Source organism: Polypterus senegalus, chromosome 5 (genome assembly GCF_016835505.1).
Source record: "Polypterus senegalus isolate Bchr_013 chromosome 5, ASM1683550v1, whole genome shotgun sequence".
Lineage (NCBI taxonomy): Eukaryota > Metazoa > Chordata > Cladistia > Polypteriformes > Polypteridae > Polypterus > Polypterus senegalus.
The window spans coordinates 65610653-65626187 of record NC_053158.1 but is presented as its reverse complement, the minus strand read 5'-3'; the positions used below and the strand labels follow the sequence as shown (position 1 = coordinate 65626187).

The 15535-nt window shown below is 39.4% G+C and overlaps 1 protein-coding gene across 1 annotated transcript; it reads left to right on the top strand.

The window, feature by feature from the left end:
• Positions 1–11742: 11742 nt before the first annotated feature.
• LOC120529871 lies at positions 11743–12887 on the top strand. Its single transcript, XM_039754091.1, has 2 exons — positions 11743–12276; positions 12527–12887. The coding sequence occupies exons 1-2, from the start codon at positions 11786–11788 to the stop codon at positions 12885–12887; spliced, it is 852 nt and encodes a 283-aa protein (XP_039610025.1). The 5' UTR covers positions 11743–11785.
• Positions 12888–15535: the final 2648 nt, after the last annotated feature.

Sequence of the window (15535 nt, the reverse complement as noted above, 5' to 3'; positions counted from 1 at the left end):
GCTTTTAATTTAAATCCAGCTTCATATTTTCTTCTGATCAAACGTTCCATCATAGATATGGGATGCTCTTACGATAAAAAGGTGTATGAGGGTGTGAGATACAAAAAACACGAAACAGTGCAAACGTCGCTTTGGAATAGTTTGGCTATTACCATGTGGTCACGTAGGCACAATACATAGAAAATAAAAGCAGTGTGCTCCGGGGTTATTTCCTCAGTGGGTGTTAGCATATCATAATCTTTTGGACCAAAAGCGTGAGTTTTCTACATTTCACTAATACTTATAAAATGCAGTGAAACCTTGGATTAGGAGTAACTTGGTTTGAGAGTTATTTGTAAGACGAGCTAAAACTTTTACTAAACTTTAACTTGATAAACGAGCAAGGTCTTGCAATACGAGTAGTACGTGTGCTCTTTGTCCGCTGAGCGTCACGTGAGGATTGTGGGTAATCGCCTCCCATGCTCGTTCTCAGTCGCCGTGTCATACTCATATAGTCAACATCCATACGAGCTTATACTGTTTACTATTGCATGGTGACCATGTGCTAGTCCCTGTCATGCACCCAAGAACACGAGGCTGAGTCTTAAGTACATTAGCAAAACCAGCTTTATTCAGCGTGAAACAGGAACAGCACGGTTATTTATTGTAGCGGGATCTACCGCTCTACTATACAGAGACACAGCAATCAGGCAGGGTTGTGACCAGGTTAGTGGCTAAGTAATACTGTGCTCTTGCATTTATAATGTTCCTTGCATCACCCATCGACGGCAGGCGCTTATAGCTTGACGGCAAACTGCTACAGTGCTGGAAGCCTGCGGTTGTTTGCTTCGGGACGCTCGCGTGTTGTCCTGTTGGGGGCGAATCCCAAAAGAGTTTAAAAACCTTACAGTGCATACTCTCACCTTTTCTCTCTTTATCTGCCTGACTCTATTCTCTCCTGCATATGTTACCTGCTTTATCCTTCTTAGTTGCCCACCTAATGGAGCTTATACAGCTGAAATGTTGTGTCTTTAGGCTTCTTTCCATTTCAGTGTGGATATACACTTTAATCTTTTTTTCTAGATAGATCATTTTCAGAAGAAATGTTATCTGCTTGATTCTTTGACAGTCAGCGCATCATTTTTTCCCAACAACTTCCAAAATACCAGGGTCTCCTGCGATACCACAGAAGAATGTTCTGTCAAGCAATTGCTCAATGTTTCTAATTGAGGTTTAAATATTTATCTTCATGAAGTATATATTTAGAACTCTTACAAGTACTGGCTTTTGTGTGACTCATAAGATCACCTCAGGGTCAAAGGGTTACAGATTAAGACTATTGGAGGAGCTCCAGTAAAAATGGAATGTGAATTCTTATGTTTGGACTTACTAATATGAATAAATGACACTGGGCATGAAGTTTGTGTTCAGCTTATTTTTAATGCTATCGCTGAAAGTATAGGAGAGCAAGACAGAAGGTTTATTTATTTAATTTTTGACATACTTTGTCATGGTACTATACAGTGGGTCCAACTACCATTAGAAATCCATCAAAATGTAAACAACCAACTTCTACCTTGGGGTGATTTTTATTTTCTCAGAAGTGAACATTTATAGCCACAGAAGTACCATGCAAGTGCTAGAGGTAGACTGTCTTTCCTTCCAGAATTGTTTCCTTACACAGATATGGACACTGATTCTTGATTCATAATGTAGTAAAAAGCTAGAAAAATAGGTGATGGTGTTGTTCAACACAGAGTTATTACGGTGTATGGAAGATTCCATCCCTTGACATGTACACTCAGATCCATAAGTAGTTTGACAGTGACAAACTTTTCATAATTGTAGCTCTATGCATGAACACAATGGATTTAAAAGGAAGAAATAATTAAATGATTGAATTGCAGGCTTTCAGCATTAATTCAGAGGGTTTAACAGAAATATCATATGAGCCATTTAGGAATGACAGCCATTTTTATACACAATCCCATCATTTTCAGGGGCTCAAAAATATTTGGACAATTGACTGACAAGCTGTTCTATAATCAGGAGTGTGCAGTTCCCTCATTATTTCATTAACTATTAAGCAGGTAAAAGGTCTGGAATTGATTCCAAGTGTGAAATTTACATTTGGAAGCTGTCCGTCCTATCTCTCAATATGAAGACCAAAGAGCTGTCCATGAACAGTCCCTCATTAGGCTGAGAAACCAAAACAAACCCTTTAGAGAGATAGCAGAAACATGAGGAGTGGTCAAATCATCCATCTGGTACATGTTTAAAAAGAAGGAGCACACTGGTGAACTCGGCAACACCAGAAGGTCTGGACAACCACAGAAGACAATTGTGCTGGATAATTGCAGAATTCTGTCCTTGGTGAAGAAGAACTCCTTCACAACATTTAGCCACTCCAAGAACACTCTCTGTGAGGTAGACCAATCATTGCCAAAGTCTACAATCAAGGGAAGACAAGGTGCAAACCACTGGTAAACCTCAAGCATAGGAAGGTCAGATTAGACTTGGCCAGAAAATGTTTTTTTAAAAAACAGTCCAGTTCTGGAACAATTTTCTTTGGACAAATGAAATTAAGATCAATATGTATCAGAATGATGAATATCGAAGAATATGGAGAAGAGAAGAAACGGCTAATGATCTGTAGCATACCACATCTTCTGTGAAATATGTTGGAGGCAGTGTTAAAGCATGGGCACGTGTGGCTGCCAGTGGAAGTGGGTCATTGGTGCTTATTGATGATATGACTGCTGGCAGAAGTAGCAGGGTGATTTCTGAAGTGTGTAGGGCTATACTGTCTGTTCAGATTCAGTCAAATACTGCAACACAGATAGGTTGACACTTTACAGTAAAGACCCAAAACATACTGTGACAGCAAACCAAATACTTTTTAATGCCAAGAAGTGAAATATTCTTCACTTGACCAAGTCAATCAATTGACCTCAACCCAATTGGACATGCGTTTCACTTGCTGAAGACAAAAAGTGAAGGCAGAAAGACCAACAAACAAGCAGTACCTGAAAACAGCTGCAGTAAAGGACTTGCAAAGCATCACTAGAGTGAAAACCCAGCACATGGAGATGGCCACGGGTTCCAGACTACAGGCAGTCATTGACTATAAAGGATTTTCAACCAATTATTGAAAATGATTATTATATTTATGATTATGTTAGTTTGCCCAAATACTTTTGAGCCCCTGAAAATGGGAATACCGTGTATAAAAATGTCTTTCTAAATGACTCATACTATACTTTTATTAAGCACCTTAAAACTTAAAACTGCAAATCTACACTTTAATCACATCTTGATTTCTTCATTTCAAATCTATTGTGGTGCCACACAGAGCCAACATTATGAAAACTGTATCACTGTCCAAATACTTATGGACCTAACTGTATGCCATGGGTTACAGTTGTTGCCCTTAAGCTCAGAAGGTTAGCTTGATTATTGGTCTGGTCTGCATGAGGAATGTCAATGCAAAGGTATGATTTCAGGATAAAATTGAGCCATGGAGTGCACTGGACATGAACCTGATCTTGATTGCAGTGGGGGCTCCCTTCAAGAACAGATACTTTATGTATAGGAGAATAACTTCAGTGTATGAGCTCACTATCAGGCACTGTCATCTTTGGTCCTGCATGTTAACGAGATTTTAACTGCCTGGGCTTCAAAAATGCTTACATTTCATTTTAGATTGACACACACATGCACTTGGCAGGCAATTCCTGGAATTTGTCTAATGGTAATTCCACCCAGAGTTGAGGGTTTGTGTTGTCACCTAATGCTTCTTCTCTCATTTCTCCTAAAGATCTAGATGTCAAATAACATAATTTCTGGGATTTGGTCCCCTGAGCCCACCTCTTCCACCTCACATGCCTTTTAACCAGCTTAAAACCATCATCTTTTTTGAGCTGTTGTTTTGAGTTACATCTGGAAAGACATTATCATGTTCTTTTTGTGAAACCTCTTTAATATTTTCATTTCAGTTATATGGGATCACTGGCTCGTGCCCCAGTCCTTTATGATTTTTTTTATTATTTGTTACAAGGTCTATGTTGGAGTTATGAGAATGAGGGCTGGAGTTTGATCCCAAGTGAGGGGTGAACCACAGTTGGATCAAAGACAAACCCAGTCTCTGTTATGTTGGAAATCAATCTAGATAAAAAAGTATATCAACCAAGATTGAATTTCCAAGCTCTTGCCTGCTGGTCTGGACTAACACCATACCTCAATAGCACCTCAGCATTCCTTAATTGTCAGCAACCTGCTCATTGAGGTTGTAATAAGCCCCATGAACCAGTCTCCTCAAAAGCAGTACCAGTATGTGTGCTCACTCCGTATGTTTCCAGTGATGTTGGGTAGCTGTACATTAAAAAACCACGAAGTAGGTCTCAATGCTGTCATCTGGATGCAATGGTAGTAACACTTGGGATAGTCCCAACAATTATTCCTGTTGGAGAGCAGCATGCGCCTGGTTATATATCTCCGCTTCAGCAAACAGTGTCTGTTGTTCCCCAACCTGGACCTTAAGAGCCTGGATCTCTGCAACCATAACTTGCATAATGGTAGCTACATGTTATTGCTGTGTCATCTTCGCAACTTGTAAAATCCTGCTGACCGTGCCACTGTAAAAAATAAGGCGGAAACAACTTAAAGGGTTGGGGCACCTTAGGGCAGATCCCATATAACTGCAAAAAAATCCAAAATGCATTGTTCAAAATAGTCTGAGAAAAACATTTTTCCAGATGTGTGTCCAATGCTGACTGCCTAAGATGGTGGATTTTGGCACTTCTGGCCTCAAGAGGCAGATCCAAGTAGACAGCCACTGAAAGTAATGTCATTGGTGTTAAAGCCATTAATCTTTCAGTCTCATCTAGGATAAAAGAAGTTAGTACACAGTAGGATGGAGTGGGTAGAGAAGAGTGTCAGGAGTGATTTGTGACAGATGGGTCTCAGCAAGAATGAAAGGGAAGATCTACAGGACAGTAGTGAGACCAGCTTTGTTATATGGGCTGGAGACGGTGGCACTGACAAAAAACAGGAGACAGAGCTGGAAGTTGCAGAGTTAAAGATGCTAAGACTTGCACTGGGTGTGATGAGGATGGACAGGATTAGAAATGAGTACATTAGAGGGTCAGCTCAGGTTGGGCGGTTTGGAGACAAAGTCAGAAAGGTAAGATTATGTTGGTTTAGACATGTGCAGAGCAGAGATGTTGGGTATATTAGGAAAAAGGATGTTAAAGATAGAGTAGCCAGGCAAGAGGAAAAGAGGAAGGCCTAAGAGAAGGTTTATGGATGTGGTGAGAGAGGACATGCAGGTGGTGGGTGTAAAAGAGCAAGATGCAGAAGAAAGGATGATATGGAAGAAGATGATCTGCTGTAGAGACCCCTAACAGGAGCAGCCGAAAGAAGAAAAATAAGAGTACAAGTAGAAGGGGAGAGGACAACTCTGACAATATGCATATTTTAAAGATGTATAGGCTCAATACATGTAAAATTATAACAGCTTTTTAATAAGGAGGTCTTCATTCCTGTCCAAGAGGTTTTTGAAACATTCTCTGATTGAGATAACAAGGTGTTCTGGATGACAAGAGTTGAAAATTTGGTCCTTTAGGGAAATAGAGGGTAGCAATTGGACGTTGCAATGATGTCCTAGGGTTCCCCTCTGGTGTCTTTAAGATGTTGGCCCTTAGGAGTTAAGCACTGGAAGTACTCCTGATTATCACTTCAATCGAATTCCTGTTTCACCTGCAGGCAAGCTTAGAGTCGTGTATGGAGATGAGGCACAGGTTCACCAGATGAGGAGGTGACGGAGGAGGCAACCTTCTAGATGAGAGAAGGAAGAGGAAACAGGCAGAGCTATCTACTCTCTATATATAAAATCCCAAGCCTGAAAGCACAATGATTTTGTGCAATGATTTTATGTCACGCTTTAAATTAGGCTTATTTTAAAACCTACATATATATGTTTGGTATCATTCTTTTCAGAATGTATCGAACTTTGATGTGAATTTATTAGATTTTCAGATTGTTATTCCATTTTTAAATTATAAACTAAAATATCAAGAGAGTCGTGCATCAAGCATAGTGGACCTCAGTTTAACAGGAATACTCATATCGGTAAGAGAGTAAATATTTTATTCTCATTTCATGATTTTTACTCCATTAGATAATAATTAAGTTTTCTTTTACATATTTATAGAATTTTGTGATTTTGACTCCAATAAATAAAATTTTTTCTTTTGTACATTTACAGATTTTACTAATATTGTGGCTGCAAATCGGGGTTGGCGCCCCCTAGTCTTATATATAAATGTCTATGCGTGGAAGTGTGTGTGTCTATCCGGCCTGGAAGTGAGAGGTGGAGTCAGGGTAAGGGCTGAACCTCCGAGGATACGCAAGTGAGGCCAGCATGTCAGCAAAACGAAACATCTCAAGACAGAGTCACTCACTTAGCTGCTAATACAGAAGTGAGGCGAGCACATTGGCAAAATGGTATACCTTTTACTTTTCCTCCTGCCGCTAATACACAAGTGAGGTGAGCACGTTGGCAAAATGAAACCTCCGAAGAAAGACAGTTGCTTAGCTGCTAATGCACAAATGATGCAAGCACGTCAGCAAAACGAAACCTCCTAGGACAGAGATGCCCAGAGTAGTTCCTTCCAATTACCTGACATCTCTACATTTCAACTTTTTTTTCTGATGTTTTCAATAGTTTCTAGGACCCCGTGCCTTTTTACAGCACGGGCTTACACAGCTAGTAGTATATAATCAGGATCAGGCATAGTTTACTGTTGGTTGTTCTTCCCTTTTGTGTGTAATCCCTTACCCCTGCAATAAACCACGCTGTGAGATTTTGTGCTGTCTGAACATCATTTCTGATTTTAGCATCCCTAACAGTCATATTGCCCAAATGTTTCACAATCCCAGTTTAGCACAACAGTCTGTTTGTTAGAAGTTTCTGAGGAGCTGTATTAGCACATCGGCAGAAATAAAAAAAAACCAAATAGCAGTTTTATAGGTTTACAGAGTTATTGTTACTACATGTAGAGAGCTCTAATTCCTACTTGCATGTGCTAAAGTCAAGGTGTTCAATTATTTCCATGTTAAAAAACAGATCTAGACACACAGTGTAATGGACGTTCACCCTTCTTCACATATGTACCTGAAAAGAACAAGTAGATTCGATATCTAGGTGGGAAAGGGAAGAACAAAGCAGAAGGAAGCTAAACAGAGTGACACGCCAGAATGGGTGCAATTAGAAAATATAGATAAAGTGACAGATAAACAGATTAGTTGGTTGTTTAATACTGGAATAATATGTGATGCAAGTTTTAGAAAGAGTTTCTTCTGTTTTTCTGTGAAGCATGTTTCTGAAAATTTGTGAAAGGATTGCACTGAAAGGTCAGCATAGCTCTAATTAAGAGAAATTAAATAATTCACAGTATGCTTGGCGAGATCTTTAAGCTTGACGGCTGAAACACTCTCTTTTAACCAACAATATGGCCATATATGGTCCTTCTGGAAGATTTAATATCGCAAAACACAAATCCCGCTTGTCTAAAAACTATATTAACTGCAACTGTAGAAAGCTTCTAGTAATTTGCATAACTGAAACAGGAAGATGGCTTAGCGATCATTTCAGGAAATGATTTCAGCATGTAGATTGTGTTTCGTTGAAACTAATAAGGGATTTTTTTTTGTTATTAAAGAAGGGGTGGGCTAATGGGTGTGGCTAATGGAATGTGAATTTTTCAGATACGCATTTACAGGAAACAGCAACTGGTGGAGGAGGCAATGTGCACCCTATGCCCATAAGGTTTTGAGAGTGTGGTTGGAAATTGTTTCCAATGTGTAAAGTTTTCATCCACTTTAATAAGAAATGTGACCAGTTTTCACCTGAAACCCACAAAAGAGCAGTGCACTGTAAATATTGATTTTTGCGTAAGCATTGGAAGATGAAGGGGTGAGGCACGGCTTAGAGGAAGAGAATCAAGACTGCTTTTCTGTTGTAGTTAATATTTAACAGGGTGAGAGCTCTTTGAAACTGTAGCAGATAGGCCACCTTGTTATCAGCTGTATCACAACAAGATTAACAATGAAAGCAATATCTGAAATCTTTCATATGATACAATAAAGCGAACTATAATTAAGTCCAAATAATTGACTTAATACCACACTTTGCTATTTCTTTACCTACCTATGTAAGCAAATGGTGTAACCTTGTAACATTTTGTTCCTTGCACCGCTCAAGTGTACTGTAGCTCACACCAATGAAATAAAAAAAAAAACACATCTCTAGCCAAATGATTAATGTAAGAAAATTCATACAAAGTAGATCACTGCTGAGAATAATGAATGGAATGCCTTTTTACTTCTCCTTCCTAGGTGATTTCCTCTTTTTATTATTTGCACAGTTCCACCCCCCCATTTCAAGGGCAGTATTTATGGATATATCCCTGAAGACAGAGTGTGTCTTATTTACTTAACGGCCCAGCTTTCCAGTTTCTCCCCTAGACTCCTACACTCCATAGAGCTGCCAAGTTTGCAAACCTTCAAGGTTAAAACACCATGTTTGTCAGATTCCTTCAGCAGATGAGCGGCTCAAGTGCAGAGCAAGTCCTCTGCCAGGAACAAGAATCCACGCTGGAACTTCACAGTGGTGATTTTTTAATATATTATTATGAAGCAAACTTATTGATTTCAACTAATACACGTGTCTGCTTTGTAATTTGCTGATCGTGGCTTGACCTTCTTAGCATTTTCTAGCTCCTCCACATTACTCCGTCAATCATGAAGCAGTTCTATGGAAAGTCAAAATCTTGTTTGAACCAGTCATTGTCTAGTTGTACCTTAATGAACACCTTAGTGGTTTCACTGTAGCAAATTAGAGTCATTTTAAATGATAAAGGTATGCAGTGAGCTTATAGGGCAGGGGAAATGGAAAACATGAATCAGAGAAAAGCTAAAAAGGTTAACGCTGGTCAAGGAGGGAGTACTCACATCGACTGGCAGCACGAGCTCATTACTTGAGTTAGAACAGATGTACAAAATAAAATTGGTGCTTTGTTTACACAGAGGTGCCTCTTCACTTTCACCTGGCATCTCTTTGGATAAAAAAAAAAAGACCTCACTGTTTTTCATTCATTCTTTTTCACATCCTATTGTTCCCATAGGGTAGCTTATCGCACCATCCTCAGGGGCAAGGTACACTGGGAAAAAAATGCTTGTTTAACCTACAAAATACACCTAGTGTGCCAACGAGTCATTTTACCAGGTTTATTCAAATCTAACAATTTATTTGATTGATAATAATATAAACGAAATGCTCAGGTTTTACTAACGAAACGTTCACTTTGGTTGAACCTAATCTTCTTTTAATAAAATTCCACTCTGATGCAACCTGATACTTTAGACTAACTGCAACCTAAACATTCTAGTTTTATCCAAATTGTAACTTTTAACTGGATTTACCCAAAAAATTCAATTCATGTGGTAACCTCTGACTAGGTGATATGTACACAATTGCACAATTAGTTTGTTGAAAAGGGCAGCAATAATGGCAATAATTGCTTTCAAATCAACATCATTGTATTAAAGTGGGTCACATATAGCATTAAGAAAATACTTCATCTTCTTCCTCTTCATCTTTTCTCTGCAGGGTTGATGTGTTTGATCAGCCTTCTCCATACAGTACAGTAAGTCAATATTTTACACAAAATTATACCAAAACGTACAAGGTCACCTGTGGTGCAAAGCACAACACAAGATCACTGTCATTTGGTATCAATACAATTAATGGCACATAACACTTTTCTTGCATAAAACTGATATAAAATATGATATTAAATGAAAGGTTTTCTGCAGTGATGTGTCCTTCTTCATTTTGAATTTTTGGCATAAAATGACAAGGAATTATAATTCTGGACGTCAGCCACCTGACATTTGTAGTCGCATGTCAAAGAAGCACAGTAACTGGGACATTGCTTATTTGTTCAAAGCAAATAAATTAGATGAAACCAACATGATCTTGTTTTAGGATTATATATGGAATAAAGCTTTTTCTTCAGTTTTCTTTCTTTCTAGACATTCTGTGGAATGCTGAGTTGTTGTTTGTTATACTATAACAATGTTTAATTCTTGATTTTCTGTAAAAAGCCAAAATGTCCCCTTGCTGACAAATAAAGTCTGCAAGACAAATACATATCTATCTATCTATCTATCTATCTATCTATCTATCTATCTATCTATCTATCTATCTATCTATCTATTATAGTGACCTATCTATCTATCTATCTATCTATCTATCTATCTATTGTGACTGGGAGGACAAACCACAAATAGTCGCCAAGGAGTGTTGGGGCACCTGCCGGACGGCCCAGTTTGATAATAAGAAAGCAAAATAAAGAATACACTATGGCACTACGAAAATGCTGGCCAACAATGGCCCAAAATGAAAAGGTTCTCTGTATGGAGCAAAAAGGTTTAAATTGGATGGAATCTCTATACTCAGTAACGGTCTGGTCAGAACAAGACTGCTCTGGGCATCATGGATAGTGTTAGGTGTCATCCTTGGATGCCTTTTTGGCACTGTGGGCAAAATAAAATACAGTTAGCGACAAAAACTCCTCTCGTCCCAGAGGGGCATCACTTACCTTAAGCGAGCCATCAAGACAACCTTGGATACAAAGGCATGACACTAACTATCTATCTATCAATCTATCTATCTATCTATGTGATATAGTGACCTATCTATCTATCTATCTATCTATCATATAGTCCCTTTTATACCAATCTATCTAGCTATCTACTATATATTAGGTTATATGAATGAATGTAATGAATATAAGTCGGATCAAGTAGAAATAATTCCTTAAAATAACTTCTACTCATGTTCATCTTTTTCAGTGTAAGAAACAACCTATCAGAACTTCAGTCGGTAGCAAAATGAGGCACAATGAGAGATGCCAGACAAAAGGACGTAAACATCTTTGACTAAGTTGGGATTTTGTTCAGAGATTCTTAAGTGTCTGTGGTGGGCTGGCGCCTTGCCCAGGGTTTGTTTCCTGCCTTGCACCCTGTGTTGACTGGGATTGGCTTCAGTAGACCCCCGTGGATGGATTGATTCTTAAGTGCAATATCTGAACTAAACATTCAAATGGGAAAACGTAAAAGTCATGGATGCCTGTTTTATCAGATTTATGTGGAAGTTTACTCTCCTGATAAGAGGGGACAACACACCACATTGTAGTGAAAAATTAGAAATGGACATAAAGACATAGACTTGCAGTGGGCATGTCTGTTATTTATGAAAAGAGTCTGGATGTTTGACTGGAATGACATCTCCAATAAGTTTAAAAATTGGTCCTAATCAATTGATCAGCAGATTTTCACTACATTCTACATTTACAGTTTTTCTCGATTTGTTTGGCTCATTTCCTGAAACCGAGATGACATTCTCAAAATAACATGGACAAATCTCCAAACCACCTTGCAATTGTTCACAACAGAATGTCATTTTTCATTGGTTTAATCAAATTGCAAATGCTTTAGTACATGTCTCAAGTGACTCTGTGCTTCTTTTCAAATGATTATGTACAAGTAGCTACAGTTAGCACAATGAGCCCACATTTAGCACATTTTCCAAATAAATAGATCTTGCCGATCTAAACTGATTAGTTGATTTTTCAGTGAAATGGTCACTCACTCCAAAACATATCAGCATGGTTTCATTGTGTAAGTCATCATATGCACAATTGTCTGTTCAACTGTCAAAATTAGTCAAAGATATAATACCATGAAAGAATATCTTGGAACATTTGATAAAGTTATGACAGTACTTGACAATCAATCAGGTGAAATTAGAACTAACGAAGGAGCAGTTTCCCACATCTCAGATGACCAATCAAACAGGTTGTTCAGATACCTGACAGGTGTTGTCTATGATTATGACTGCTGCCAAAAGTATATAGACAGAGCTTGGCGCGGGGCCAGTTTCATTTGCAGTGTGAACATGGAAGCACCTCGCCAAGTACAACAGCAACTTCCTGCTCGAGGAAGAGGAGGAAGAAGAAGAGGAAGAGGAGGAGTGAGAATGCGTGGAGGAATAGGGGGAAGAGGCCGAGGAGCACGGAGGCACCATGATGTCCCAGATGAAATCCGGGCCACCCTTATTGACCACGTCATAAACCATCGCCTCACAATGGCAGAGGCAGGTCGCCGAGTGCAGCCTAATGTGCCTCGGTCTACAGTCTCCTCCATCATCCAAACCTTTCGCAGGGAAAACAGGTACAGAACTATGCTATTGAACTATTCAGTGTTGGTGTGTGTGTAGGTCTAGAGTACTGTAATATCGTCATGTGATGTTATATGATACTATAAAAATGACAAAGACAAAAAATGGAGAAAATACTGTGAATAGTATTCCAGTCACTGTGCAGTGCATCACACTTCTAGTACCATAAGACAGCAGTACAATTACATTGGTAACTCATTTTGTAACAAATTTACAGTGTTGACCTTTGACTTGTATGTCTAGGATTGGACGACAGCCTCAAGTGGGTGGCAGAAGAAAACTTCTAAATGAACAACAAGAACAAGAAATATGCAACATGGTCATTGCAAATAATGCCATCACACTGAGACAGATTCGTAATGCAATCCTGCTAGACAATGTAATGTTCCAAAATATAAACTCTATCAGCATCTCCACAATAGACCGGGTATTGAAGAAACATCAGATGACCATGAAACAGATTTACAGGGTACCATTTGAGAGAAACTCTGACAGAGTGAAAGGGCTGCGGTACCAGTATGTGCATGTAAGTCAACTACTGGTTGTCTATCATTGTAACACTATTACAGTAAGACATGGTTACCACTGTTTTTTGTTTTGTTAACCTTGTCACCTTCAGAATCCAGCTTTGTGTGACTAGAGCATTTTTAGTGCATCGCGAGAAAATATCCGTTGCATGTGGATGAGAATTTATGGCCTGACAGAGAGCAGCGCGTCGATGGCCAGGAGGATGAGGATGGTGGCCAGGAAAGAGAGGGTGACAATGGCGACCACTGAAAATATTACTGTACTATAGTTCTGAGACTTTATTTACAGTATGGTGGGCTAGAGTTTTTTTGTTTTTTTTTATAACAGAATCCTGTATATGTTTTCTTTTCACAGTATGTTCTCTAATGTTAACATTTCTTTGTACGAATAAAAATGTTTACAGTTTCCTTGAGTATGAGTGGTTTATTGGAGGCTGATTTTACTGTAAAATCTTTTGGTTTTATTCATAGTGGTATTCTGTTGCTAGACCTGTGCCTCAGTGACAAAACGTCTAAGCATTTTGACTTGCAGTGCTTAAACAATGCCAAAGGTATAATGCATTTTGGGGGCTATTTAGTTTTGACACATGGATAAACTCTTTTGGGAGAGATATGAGCTTTTGCAGGGGATCCATGGTGTTGTGCTAAACCATCCGGGGTATTCTGACAAAAGCACTAAATGAATGCACATGTGCCAAGGCAATTGAGAAGGATCTGTGCTATTCTGACTGTACTGACCTTTTATATGGGAAAGGAATCTGCTTTTGAAGCATGGACGAAGAGTTTGGGGTAAGATATTTGTTTTGCTAGTGAGCTATAATGTTGGGCAGCACTGTAAGACTGTTTGGCCAAATGACCTTATGGTTTTGAGAATGTCATCTCGGTTTCAAGAAATGAGCCAAACCAATTGAGAAAAACTGTAATATAATATACAGAGGAGCTTGATTCAGGATTTTTGTTTTTAATAATTTTTTAGGCCATTAAAGTAGTGTGTTATGGTTAAGAGTTTTCATGTTCTCTTCTCTTGTTTTCTGTGTGCTTCAGTTTCCTGCATATCCTAAAGATGTGCACATTATATTGATTGGTGAGCCTAGCTGGTCCCTTAAAGAGCGACTGTGGATGTGTGCTTAGCTATGCTCTGTGATGGATTGGCATCCAATATGGGGTTGGGTCAGGTGAATGCTGACTTGTGTATTTTTTGGACAAAAACATCCATTCACTCAAATAATACAGTGAATTTGGAAAGTGTTCAGACCCCTTCACTTTCTATGAACTTAGAAAGGTTTTCATGTTTAGCAAAAATTAAAAACTGAAAATATTTATTCATATAAGTATTCAAACCCCTAATTTAGTTTCATAAAACACCCTAGGCGGCAATTGGCAAAAAGCAGTGCCTGGTCTTCACCAGACATCGTTCAGTTTTCCTGTCTACTTTGCCTTCATGCTCTCAGAGTCCTCTAAATGTTCATATGCCTTTCCTTAAGAGTGGCTTCAGTCTAGCCACTCTATCATAAATGCCTGATTGATGGAATAAGGCTGAGATGGTCATCCTTCCAACAGGTTCTCCCACCTCAGAAGAAGAGTTCTGAAGCTCTGTTAGAATGACCATTTGACTGTTACTCTCCTCTCTGACCAATGGCATTCTTGTCCAGTTAATTAATTTGGCCATACAGCCAACTCTAGAAAGAGTCCTGATGGTTCTATACTTGTTTCATTTCACAATTGTTGAGCCCTCTCTTCTCCTGGGATCACTCAAAGGTTTAGAAATGGTTTTATACTCTTGCCCTGATCTATGCCTCACCACAATTTTATCGTGGAGGTCTACAGAGAGTTCCTTGGACTTCATGGCTTGTTTTCTCTCCTAATCTTGCAGTGTGAATGGTAGGACATTATGTACACAGGTATCCCCTTCTATGGTATTTCCAATCCATTCAGTTTGCTACAAATGGACGTCAATCAAGTTCTAAACACATCTCAAGGACAATTAAAGTAAACAGGATGCACCTGACAGCAATATGGAGTGTCAAAGCTAAGGATTTTAATATTTATGAACAGTGGGAGACTTGCCCGGACACCACCAGTCGGAGACCACATCTTTATAAAAATCACACGTTTATTATTCATTAAATAAACACAGTCCCAAACACCACACAATGCACAAAGCAATAATCACCAGTATTAGACTTCTCTTCCTCAGTCCTTGGCCGCCAATCTCCTCCTGGGAGCTTTGTCCTGCTCCCTCTCCTGACTCTAGCTCCCAGATTGCTGGGAGGCGGCGCCTTTTATTCCCGCCCGGATGCATTCCAGGTGGCTGGGAACGAACTTCCGGCAGCACTTCCTGGTGTGGCGGAAGTGCTGCCCTTTGCCCTGGAAGCACTCCGGGCGTCCCTGGCAGGTTCCTCCGCCATCTTGCCAAGTGTGGCGGAAGTAATGTTCTCCCGGGTCCCAGGAGGCTTAAAGCGTCCCCTGGCGGTGGCCACGAGTCCCAACGAGTAGGAAAGTCTCTCCTCCTCTCCCGTGGTCCTCTCCTGCTCCAAGACGGTTGTGTCCTCCTGACCCGGAAGCTTTTACTGCCACCTTCCGGACCTTCTAGGCGTCCCGGCTGGGTAAGAACCCCAGCCGTCTGTGACAACAGTAAGTGAGAGATTTCAGTTTTGCATTTGTAATAAATTTGCAAACTTTTCTGAAAACATGTTTTCACTTTGTCATTATGTGTTATTGAGTG